Genomic DNA, 12,164 nt, shown 5'->3' on the forward strand with positions numbered 1-12,164 from the left:
AATTTTTATAAGCCAGGAAAATTTCTATAAGTCAGGAAAATTTCTATACGTCGGGAAAATTTCTATGTCAGTAAAATTTCTGTTTCTAAGTCCGGAAAATTTCCATACGAAAGGAATATTTCTACACGCCAGGAAAAATACTACTGAACCAATTACAATGAAATTTAGCACACATATAGAAGGTAACTTGGATTAACACATAGGGTAGGTTTTATCCCGGAAATCCCACGGGAACGGGAACTATGCAGGTTTTCCTTTGATAATATCTTTGTATGTACCATGTTTTTATGCAATAAATGATTTATTTATTTAAAATGCGGACGAAGCCGCGGGCGGAAATCTAGTTTTTTAATAAATTTATGACCTATTTTACACGGAATTCTTTAAAATGAAAACAAAACTAAAAATATTATTAACTAGCAATATCATGGACCTCTTAAAAATGTCTCATTGACAATACGTAATCAGGCTCGTACCTCCCCGGCGAGGTTGCCGGGCAGCGCGTCGGGCGGCAGCTTGCCGGTGGCCAGCATGATGTCGCGGAAGTTGAGCGGCGCGCAGTACACGCGGCACAGCTCGGCGCGCGGCTCGCCGCTCGGGGCCGTGCGCAGCTCGCTCTCGATCCAGCGCAGCGACGACAGGTCGCCGCGCACCAGCGTGTTCACGTACGCGTGCTCGACCTGCGACGTCGACGTTACCGTTAATGCCCTCGTTGAAAAAAGTTAAGGTAAATATCGTGGAATCGGAATTTTTTATAAAAAAAATAAGCGGAGCGACGACGTCACCTGCAACTGCGCCTCGGAAGCGTCGGCGAGCAGCAGATGGCGGTAGGAGCCCCACACGCCGGCGCGCAGCACGTTGACGGGCAGGTCGCGCCGCACCTGGTCGCGGTAGGCGGGCGCGTCGGGCGCGAAGGGCTCGCGCGCGCCGCCCAGCAGGAACGTGCGCAGGCAGCGGCCGCCCGCCTCGCCGCGCAGGCACGCGCCCAGCCCCAGCACGCCCGACGCCGGCGCGCGCGACACCGCGTACACGCGCACGTCCTCGCTCTCCGCGCGCTTCATCGCGTCGCGCAGCTTCTCCACCCACGCGTACGAGTTTTCCTCGACCTCGACGACTATGCTGACTTCGGGGAGCGCGGGCTTCTTGCGCAACAGAATGTAGTCGCTGTTGGCGGCCACTTGGCGCGAGACGACGATGAGGCCGCACTTCTCGATCGCGTCCTTGGAGCCGGGGTCGTCGAGCGCCGCGTGCGGCTCCTCCAGCAGGACGAAGCCGGTGTCGGCGAGCGCGGCCGCGAGGTTGGCCAGCACGCGGGCGCCGTGGCGGGACAGCACGTCGGTCGCGAGCACCAGGTGGCAGTCCGCGTCCGGCGGGCCGCTGAGGGCGTCCTTTTGGGTCACCTGTTTACAAATAATAACTGTCGTTTTTAACCGACTTCAAAAAAAGGAGGAGGTTATAAATTCGGCCAGTATATATTTTTTTTATGTATGTACACCGATTACGCCGAGGTTTCTGAACCGATTTACGTGATTCTTTATTTGTTTGATGCAGGATGGTTTCGGGTTGGTCCCATAAAAATTTCATTCGGGTAGGCCGAGTAGTTTTTATTTTACGAGCATTTTTGTCTGATCTCGATGACTTAATTGAAAATCTAATTTCTAAAGTAACTTTGATTCACTTCCCGCCGGTAAGTTTTATTATCATTGGCTTGGCGCCGACATCAAACCTATTTAATAAATAGCACATCTAAATAGGCATAGTAATTGATAATAATAATATCAAATCTTTTTTATTTTTATAATTTTCCGTTTTTGAAGTCGGTTTTTTAAAGTGAAACTTTTATTACATCGTCTCAAACTTTTTGGTCTGTGTAGCGCATGTCGCGTGTATCGCGAGTAGGTATACCTACTCGGCAGCCGACCGTCACGCGACATGCGCTACACAAAGCAGTGTTCGGAACCGTTCGAACAGTTTCACTTTTACCGTGGTTTCATAAAACCACACAACATTTTTTTTAACGTAGTTATTTTTATATCTGATTTTTTCACACGAAATAGATCAATAGTATTGAGAAAATTAATAAAAATGATATCGAATCGCATGCATGTCGCTGCAGGCCGCAAGGGGGCACTCACCTTGGCGCCGATGTCGCCGGCGAGCGCGGCGTAGGCGGCGTGGCTGGCGCCGGCCGCCAGCGCCGCCTCCACGCGCACGAGCGGCTCGGCCCCCAGCGCGGCCAGGGCGGCGGGCGCCAGCAGCGCGTCGGGCGCGCGGCCCAGCGCCGCCTCCGCCAGCCGCAGCCGCAGCGAGCCCGCCGCCTCCAGCGCCAGCTGCACGCTCACCGTCATCGCGTCGCGCTTCGACCGCGACGTGTCCTGCCCACACACACCGCACGAGTGTTATATCCGCACTTCAAATCGATAGTTTTCTAGCGATACTGTGTGCGTCTATGTATTCGATATTTGGACACTAAAACGACAGTAACTGTCACTAACTCGCTTTATATATACAGGGTGTAATCGTTAAGTGTGCGCAGGCGATTATTCTGTAGCTATTGCAGATATCAAAAAATTTTAAACTGATATCGAATGCTCTTTACCTAATGCGTAAAATGACAATAATACTTTTTTAAGAATAAAATGGGAAATATCTAAAAATTTTACATCAAACACTCCCATACATTTAATTTCCCACACATCTTGTATTCAAAGCAAGTGTTCGAAGTGACATCTTCGTTTTGGAATACAAAGGGCTTTTCGATATCAGTCTAAAGGTTTTTGATACCTGCAAAAATTACGGAAAAATCGCCTGTGCACATTTAACGATTACACCCTGTATACTCTAAATGAATCGGTCACAAGAACAAAATTAATAAAAAATATGTACATATATACAAGTCTATAAAAAGAGATATACATATAACTTAACTTTATAAACATAACACGGTATTCACCTCGGTGCCGACGTTGGCGTTGTCGTAGGGCAGGAAGACGTACTTCTCGAGCTTGGGCGGCGCCTGCGGGTTGGCGCGGCGCGGCGCCAGGCTCGTCTTGACGCCGCGGAACTCGACCCCGCCGCACGCGATGACGTCGATGTCGCGGCGCATGCGCACCGGCAGCGCGCCGCCGCGCGCGCCCGCCAGCGCCGCCGCCTGCGCCGCCGGGTCGATCAGCGCGCGCTGCAGCCGCGTGGGCAGGTACAGCTCGCGCGTGTCCGCGCCGATGATGCCGAACTGCAGCATCGCGTCCATGAACGCGATCCAGTTGTCGTGCCACGCGATCTCGCCGGCCGTGCCGCGCGGGTCGGACGAGCGGATGCCGCGGAACACGCCGCCGTAGTTGTAGCCGCGCAGGCGCAGCTCCTTGTAGATGTCGTCGGAGACGAGCGCGAGCAGGTCGGGCTCGGCGGGCGGCGCGGCGCCGTCGGCGGGCAGGCGCTCGTGCGCGGGCTCGCGGGCCAGGCGCACGGAGCCCGTGACCACGACCGCGCCGCCCTCGCACACGTCGAACTCGCCCGTGCCCTCGAGCACGTTGATGAGGAACCGCACGGGCGCGTCCCGGGACACGATGGTCGCGCGCCTGAACTGCACGTTCTCTAGTATGATGGGCGTCTCTTCAGGTTTCTTTTTGTTTATCTTCGCCATCGTTCTCCACACTAAAGTCTACGGAGTGATAAACATTTTTGTTTATTTATTTTGATCTGATTTAAATAAATAATGTTATGTAACACATTTCAGGCGAAGTTAGAATTTACGACGAAATATAATAATATTATTTAAACTATTAATTAAAATTACGACTGTAAATATGCTAGGTAGATCATAGTAAAAAGTCAGCCGTGATCGTGTGCCAGTTACTGTAAGCGAAACCAGTTTCATTATAGGTAGTAGTAAAATACAATCAAATTGGCATACGATCACGTCTTTCCCACAATTCTCTATCATTATGACGTATAAAAATACGTTTAAATATAATGTGTAATTTATTAGATAATTACTAATTAGACGGTAAACTATTAAGGGTAGTTTAAAGGAGTGACTTTGAATAAAAAAATTTTGTGACAAAAATAATTAATGGGGATACAGAATTACTAATGAGCGAGTGACGAAAAATCAATAGAACAGCGACTAACAAACGATACTTAAAATACAAAATGAGCAGCTTCATAATATTTGAGCGACTTAATATTAGTTACATCCTGCATTTCTTCATTACTTGATTTATGATTCATTTATACCACTGTTTATGCTAACATTTTATCTTAAATGAGATGTCTCGAACAGAAAATCACTTTGATAAATACTGTAATGGGCAGGGTAAGAACTATGAGTTCATTTTTTTTATTATATAAAATAACTATTTGAGGAAACACTATAAGTCAAAAATGACTATCACCTAGTAATTTAGTCGCTCACTTAGAATTTAAATATCTTAAACTATCATACCGCTCAAGCTATTAAAACAGTATCTCATCATCATCACATAATTTATTTAGTAACTCGTTTTATTATTCCCCAATTTTTTACAGTTTGTACATTATAATATTATAATTGCAACGGGGACTATTTTCTTGTTTTCATATTTGAACTTTTATTTACGAGTGTAGTATTAGTTGAGCAATTTTGAACAGGTTTTCGTCATTATTCATCGTGACTTCGGTTAACTTGGATAAAAATCTATAAAACATTTAAAAAATATACAACCGGATCCTATAATTATTTAGTTCCTCATTATAAATGAACTTCATGGGTCGCACAAAGTTACCATTATTTATATAATTTTTAGTTTTAATTTGAATGAGAATGATTTACTGTGGGAAACATATTTATACCCACGACAATGACGTCTTTCATCGTCAGTTGAAACCACTATTCAAATGAAATAAAATCATGTTTTTTTTTTCTATTTACATGTTTTTTTAAATGCTCTAGAGATTTAAAGTAATTAATATTAAATCCTTAAGTTTGCCATGCTATAGGGAGGCACTCACCAAGTATCCGGTGGCCGGGAAGAGGACGCGGCCATCGATGTTGTGTCCGGAGATGAAGGAGTCGTCGTTCTTGGAGATGTCGTACTCGATGACGTTCTCGCCGGAGCGCGCGTTGCCGAAGTCGGCCACGCTCCACTCGACGGAGTGGTCCCAGCGCACGCGCGAGGCCAGGCCCGGCGTGCCGCGCGGCACGGGGAAGGGCACGGGCGGGTACAGCGCGTGGGCGCGGGGCTGCGCGCCCGCCGCGTACAGCCGGCCCAGCGCCGCCAGCAGGTGCGCGGCCGGCGACGCGGCGTCGCGCCGCACCAGCGGCACGTGCGCCGCGCCGGGCCGCGCGCGCCTCAGCACGGCCTGCAGCAGCGCGTGCGGCGCCACCTCCACCAGCACGGCGCGCTCGGGCACCTCGCGCAGCGCCTCCGCGAACCGCACCGGCGACAGCAGGTTGTTCACGTGGTACGCCGCGTCGCTCAGCTTGGCTGCGACGGGCGAGCGATCGTTCACATATTTGTTATACGAACTTTATCGATACTAATATTATAAATGCGAAAGTAACTTTGTCTGTCTGTCTGTTACTCGATCACGAACCAATTTGCATGAAATTTGGTATGGAGATATTTTGATACCCGAGAAAGGACCTAGCTACCTTTTTTAAAAGTTACGATAAGTCAGGAAAAATTACAATAAGTCAGGAAAATTTCCATAAGTCGGGAAAATTTCGATAAGCTGGAAAATTTCCATAAGAAAGGAAAATTTCTATACGCCAGGAAAAACCCATAAGTCAGGAAAATGTTTATTAAGCCAGGAAAATTTCTATACGCCAGGAAAATTTCCATAAGTCAGGAAAATGTTTATAAGCCAGGAAAATTTCTATACGTCTGGATAATTTCTATACGTCAGGGAAATTTCTATACGACAGGAAAAATCCATAAGTCGGGAAAATTGCGATAAGTCAAGAAAAATTTCTATAAGTCAGGAAAATTTTCATACGTCGGGAAAATTTCTATAAGCTGGAAAATTTCTATAAGCTGGAAAATTTCTATAAGAAAGGAAAATTTCTATAAACAAGGAAAATTTCTTTACGTCAGGAAAAATTCTATAAGCCAGGAAAATTTCTATACGTGAGGAAAATTTCTCTTTGCCGCAAAAATTTCTATAAGTCAGCAAAAATCCATAAGTTCCGTACACTTAGATTGGTTGCCAATTTAATACATAATATGGAATTTTTTCCACGATCATACAGCAAAAAAAATAATTTAATTGCAATTTTAACATTGTTCCGGACTGCGGACAAGGTTGCAAAATGAGATTTATTGTCGTCCCAATGTACCATTCACTTGACCGTAGTTTGAAAACTTTTGGAATTATTGTGAATTGATTATCTTGACTGACTGGAGTAATTACTCTAAACCAAGCTCTAAACCGTTGTTAGGCGATTGTGAAGGTAATATTATTATTTATTTAATTAAGTATTTAATTTGATAGATAAATTAAAAAAAATAATCAGAGAGATAATGTAAAAAGCAGTTTTAATCCTACTAATATTATAAATGCGAAAGTTTGTGAGGATGTGTGTGTCATGTGTGTGTGTGTTTGTTACTCTTTCACGCAAATACCAGTGAACCGATTACAATGAAATTTAGCATACATATAGAAGGTAACTTGGATTAACACACAGGGTAGGTTTTATCCCGGAAATCCCACGGGAACGGGAACTATGCGGGATTTCCTTTGAAAACATGGGCGTAGCCACGGGCGGAAATCTAGTAGATAATAATTAATAAATGTCCTTTATGAAATTATTGTACATAGATAATGAATCTGGCAGCACACAGAGCGAGGGGGCGGGGGGGGGACACACTCACCGATGTCGGAGTCCCACTGGTCGCGCGGCAGCGAGGAGGACACCCAGCGGGCGGAGCGCGGCTTGGGCGCGGGGATGACGCGCTCCAGCGAGCGGCGCAGCAGCGGCGCGGCCGCCGCGATGTACTTGCTGTGGAACGCCACGCCCGAGCTGTTCACGCGCCGCGCGAACGCGCCCGCGCCGCTCAGCTCCGCCACGAACTTCTCCACGGACGCCACCGGGCCCGACACCTGCCCCAACAGTTTTCCTTTATTGTAGATTGCGCCAATTGCGAAAGACGCGTTTGGAGGACGCGTACGATGGTGCGGCAGCTACCGACCGTGACGCTGTCGGCCGCGTTGTGGCAGGCGGGCACGACGTCGGGCGGGCAGCGCGCGGCCGCGTCGTCCCACGAGAGCCCCACGGCGGCCATGGCGCCCGGCGGCAGCTCGGCGTCCACGATGCTGCGCCCGCGCCAGTACGCCGCCAGCACGGCCTGCTCGCCCGTCAGCGTCTCGTCCGCGTACGCGCAACCTGCGCCGCCAAATGTATCGATATGAGTTATACGCCGAGCTGGAAATCACTTCAGTGGCCTACTTTAATTATTTGTGAAATTGGTTTCCATTATAACTACTTATAGCGCTAGATCCCACCGCAGAATTACTTCGTTCATAGTTTTTTTGATTAAACCAAAATTTTATGTACTTATATTTATAATTAGGAGAATATAAATATATCGACTAGGTTGCCAGTCAAAATTTGGCCCCAAGCATGTTCAATAAAAAATTTTCACATTGATTTTTTGGAATAAATTCCGTTCACTTGTTATTAATAGTCTACATCACGGCCAAATTCATAATCATCAATTACATAAAGATTCTAAAAAACCACGGTTGCCGTTTTTCATCTGGCCGCAACCCCTTCGCGCCAGGCTGCAAACAGGTATGATTTCAATCCATTTATACGTTACACGTTCATAACGCATATTTATGAATCATATATCTGATTTATATGCTTTAACTTGATATAATAAATCAAGTTAAAGCTATTTTTTTGCATTTATTTATCATATAATATGGTTGCCTAATTAAATTCAGCCGCAAATGAGGGTTGCTGGCTGTTAAAGATGATGAATATTAATTAAAAATGCTTGCGGCCAAATTTTGACTGGAAATCTAGTCGATATATTATAAATTATAATTTATATTCCACTAATTATAAAAAATTTTGGTTTCATCAAAAAAACTATGAACGAAGTAATCCTGCAGTGGGATCTTAGACTATATTAGCTGAAATGACGTTTGTTGCTCTTTGGTTCCTATTATTTCCTTAATGAAGAGGAATTTGAATGTTTTTAAGAATTAACCAACGTAACTGCCCAAATATAAAATTCTAAAAAAAACTCGTAAAAAATTATAAATGTACTTTTGGCACTCGTAGTCAATGAGTACCTGTCCTGTACCTGTCAAGTAGTACTACTTTAAGACGTACCTGTAATCACCCGGCTATAAATTTATGGATATAGATTTTATACAAATCGGTTCGGTTGTTTAGGTGTGAAGAATATCGAGGAACTTACAGGTACCTACTTTCGCATTTTCTACATAATATTATTAGGATGTTATGTTTCTTACGATACGCAAATATAAGCAGTTTTCGTATTGGTACGCAATCCCTACATTTTTTATTAATATTATTACATCATAATTAATAATTATTTCATAATTACTTTTTTAATTGCAACATTCACAACAAGATACACGCTTATAATAGGTGTTCGCTGTGTGACTAATTGATCTTAATCTTATAATAATAATAAAAAATAATATTATGTTGATTTTATTCCGTAAAAACGTTAAAGTTCCGTATTATTAAAACATTAAGTAACTTAGTCTATTGTTATCTTCCTGTCACGGCCGATCATTAGATTCATTAGATCATTAGATCATTTAACTGATTCATTCTCGATGGGAACGAGCCCATTATTTATTAAGTACTCGGAATAAACGGAATATTTTTTAGTTAGCATGTTAATCGCTTTGTTTATAATAATAACGGTTTTTGCGTTTGTTTATTTTCTTTTATTCGTTCAAAGGAGAAGTTTCATGATGCTAGGAATATTATATACATCGTAATCGTGTTCAAATATAGATCAAAACTAATCAATAACCGAAAGCATTTCGGAAATCCAACGATAAATGCCTTAGATATAGATTATTGAAGTTTACTTATTTTGGCACGGCGCGGAGGTCTGTGGATTCGATTCGCCTGTGACGTCATTGGACCGCTTAAAGGCAGATTGTTTTGATCATGTGTATTTATTTATTTAAAACTTTTATAAAACATAAAAGGAAAAATAAATAAATAAAAATATTGCTCATACAGTTAAAATAATATATAATATAACTAGCGGTCCGCCCCGGCTTCGCTCGTGGTACATATTTACGTTTTCTCTACATAAGAACCATCCTCGTACTTCAAGGAATATAATAAAAAAAGAATTATCGAAATCGGTTCAGCCGTTCTCAAGTTATGCGCTTACCAACACATTTTGGGATTCATTTTTATATTATAGAAATAATATATAATATAACTAGCGGTCCGCCCCGGCTTCGCTCGTGGTACATATTTACGTTTTCTCTACATAAGAACCATCCTCGTACTTCAAGGAATATAATAAAAAAAGAATTATCGAAATCGGTTCAGCCGTTCTCAAGTTATGCGCTTACCAACACATTTTGGGATTCATTTTTATATTATAGATTTTAGGTAAGTATGGTAATTTGTTTCAAATTGTTTATATCTGAGAGTATTATTTATTTGCTGTATTTATTTATTTCAATATAACGGAAGGAGGTTTCGAGGTCGAACTTTATTAATTATTTAATAATTAACAATTTGCGTAATTTTAATAAATTTAATAGAATTTTTTCTTCAAACGACCCTTTTATGACCTACATAGGTCACCGCTACGGTCGACTTTTATCGATGACCATAATCACTACATGATAGTATAAAACAAAGTCGCTTTCTCTGTCCCTATGTCCCTTTGTATGCTTAAATCTTTAAAACTACGCAACGGATTTTGATCCGGTTTTTTTTTAATGAGTATAGTGATTCAAGAGGAAGGTTTTAATATATAATTTATTAAGTTTTAGACAAAGCGGGCGAAGCCGCGGGCGGAAAGCTAGTTACAATATAATTTATCAATAGAACAAAATCGAAACCGCTGCATTGAATAAGATAAGAGATGACACGATGGATCGAATGAAATTACCGATCTCGCCCACGGAGTGTCCGACGATGCCGTCGGGCACTATGCCGACGGCGCGCAGCACGTCGACCAGCGCCACCTGCACGGCGGCGATGGACACGAAGGACGCGACGACGTCGTCGAAGGCGGAGTCGGGCGCGTCCGTGAGCACGTGCAGCAGGTCCACGCCGTGCGGCTGCAGGGCCGCGGCGCTGCGCCGCACGCTCTGCGCGAACTGCGGCAGCTGCAGCAGCGTGCGGCCCATGCCGGCCCACTGCGAGCCCATGCCCGAGAACACGAACCACACGGGCCGCGGCGAGCCGCTCTCCACTTCCTGCGACCGCCCGACGCAACGTTACATATACTATTTCATTCGAAGCGATTATAAATTCAAATATTATGTTTTTGGCGAAACTCGATAATACATATGAAAATATGTTAAAAAGTCAAACTCGTTCTACAATTGAGGATGTAACGTTGTTCCTCATTACGATACTAGTTTTATTAGTAAACGGAATAACAACTAATAAAAGTTTAAAAGTTTACATTATGTTAGACCATAGTGGTATCGAAACATATGAATATATAAGTAACGATTGCGATAAAAGTTAATGGAATCGATAGAATCGTGTGCGAAAAGAGAAGCCTCATAATGAATGGTAGTTAAAATAAGACAAAAATATATGTCTCGTAAGTAGGCAACTCTTGGGGCGGGAGTGCGGGAGTGCGGGAGTGCGGGAGGGCGGGAGGGCGGGAACTCACGAGGATCTCCTGCGCGGGCGGGTCGGCCAGCAGGCGGTACCCGCGGTGCGCGTGCCCGGGGATGTTCTGCGCGTGCACGGCGTCCAGCAGCGCGTGCAGCCCCGCGTCCGTAGCGTTCTCCGCCGCCAGCTTTAGAAGTTCCTGAATTCACATTCAACGATTTCAAGTCGACCATCAGAAATTAATCGAATAACGTAGAGGGATATAGGGATAATCGAGTGCGAGAAGAGAGAGATACGAGTGGGGCGCACCTGCACGGCCTCCTCGGTGCGGCCCGAGGCCAGCACGAGGCGCGGCACGGCGTACTGCGCCGCGGCGCGCGGCCGGCTCGGCTCCGACTCCAGGATCACGTGCGCGTTGGCGCCGCCGAACCCGAACGAGTTCACCGCCACCAGCCCGCCCTCCCACGCCGTGTTGCGGTCCACCACCTGCATGTATGCATTGTTATATGCGGTCAGATCGCATTGTTAACTCGAAACTGGCGAATAATAACAATAAAAATGTATTTGCATAATACGTCTACGAGAGATAACAGTGTCGTATCGACACGTTAGGCCGAAAAGGCCTCGCGCGTTATGTTATATCACGTAATAATATAATAAAATTTTATCAACATTTGTATTCATCATATTAATGTTGAACGATAAAAAAAAATTGAAAACGCAGAATGAAATAAGGGTGCGACGCAATACCTTAATGCGGCCGTCGCTGAGCGCGGGGATGTCGGGGTTGGGCGCCGCGTAGTGCAGGTTGGCGGGGATGCGGCCGCGCTCCATGGCCACCAGCACCTTGGCGATGGAGCACAGGCCCGAGGCCGGCTCCGAGTGGCCCATGTTGGACTTCACCGAGCCCAGCAGCAGCGGCGTCGCGCGCTCCTTGCAGAAGAACTCGGCTATCGCGTTCACCTCTTGCGGGTCGCCCACCTGTCGCAACGAGCCGTTCCTTTACCGACCTGCTATAGAGCCAGCGGCCATATTCTGATGCATTTTTTGAGTACATAGTAATTATCTAATCGGTCAAAAATTTTTAATTTTTCTGTGCGTACGTAAAGTTTATTTCATTACTAGATTTCCGCCCGCGGCTTCTCCCGCGTTTTCATAGGAAAACCCGCATAGTTCCCGTTCCCGTGGGATTTCCGGGATAAAACCTACCCTATGTGTTAATCCAAGTTACCTTCTATATGTGTGCTAAATTTCATTGTAATCGGTTCAGTAGTATTTGCGTGAAAGAGTAACAAACACACACACACACACACATCCTCACAAACTTTCGCATTTATAATATTAGTAGGATTAAAACTGCTTTTTACATTATCTCTCT

General features: G+C 44.9%; 1 protein-coding gene across 3 annotated transcripts in view; it reads right to left on the minus strand.

Moving 5' to 3' along the window:
• FASN1 (Fatty acid synthase 1) overlaps positions 1–12,164 on the minus strand; it is a 40,940-nt gene that overhangs the window by 10,232 nt on the left and 18,544 nt on the right. For all 3 annotated transcript variants that reach the window (XM_089701870.1, XM_089701872.1, XM_089701869.1), the window contains 11 exons: positions 11,537–11,767; positions 11,096–11,272; positions 10,845–10,985; positions 10,107–10,416; positions 7,170–7,363; positions 6,852–7,080; positions 4,990–5,465; positions 2,954–3,661; positions 2,136–2,375; positions 786–1,400; positions 477–680 (listed from right to left, as the gene is read on the minus strand). In XM_089701870.1, coding sequence (XP_089557996.1) covers positions 477–680; positions 786–1,400; positions 2,136–2,375; positions 2,954–3,661; positions 4,990–5,465; positions 6,852–7,080; positions 7,170–7,363; positions 10,107–10,416; positions 10,845–10,985; positions 11,096–11,272; positions 11,537–11,767 — 3,525 coding nt within the window. The remainder of the gene's footprint in view (positions 1–476; positions 681–785; positions 1,401–2,135; positions 2,376–2,953; positions 3,662–4,989; positions 5,466–6,851; positions 7,081–7,169; positions 7,364–10,106; positions 10,417–10,844; positions 10,986–11,095; positions 11,273–11,536; positions 11,768–12,164) is intronic.

The sequence above is a fragment of the Colias philodice genome, chromosome 12, assembly GCF_061535455.1.
Source record: "Colias philodice isolate Cphi_HAF_F1 chromosome 12, ilColPhil1 Martin Lab GWU primary, whole genome shotgun sequence".
Lineage (NCBI taxonomy): Eukaryota > Metazoa > Arthropoda > Insecta > Lepidoptera > Pieridae > Colias > Colias philodice.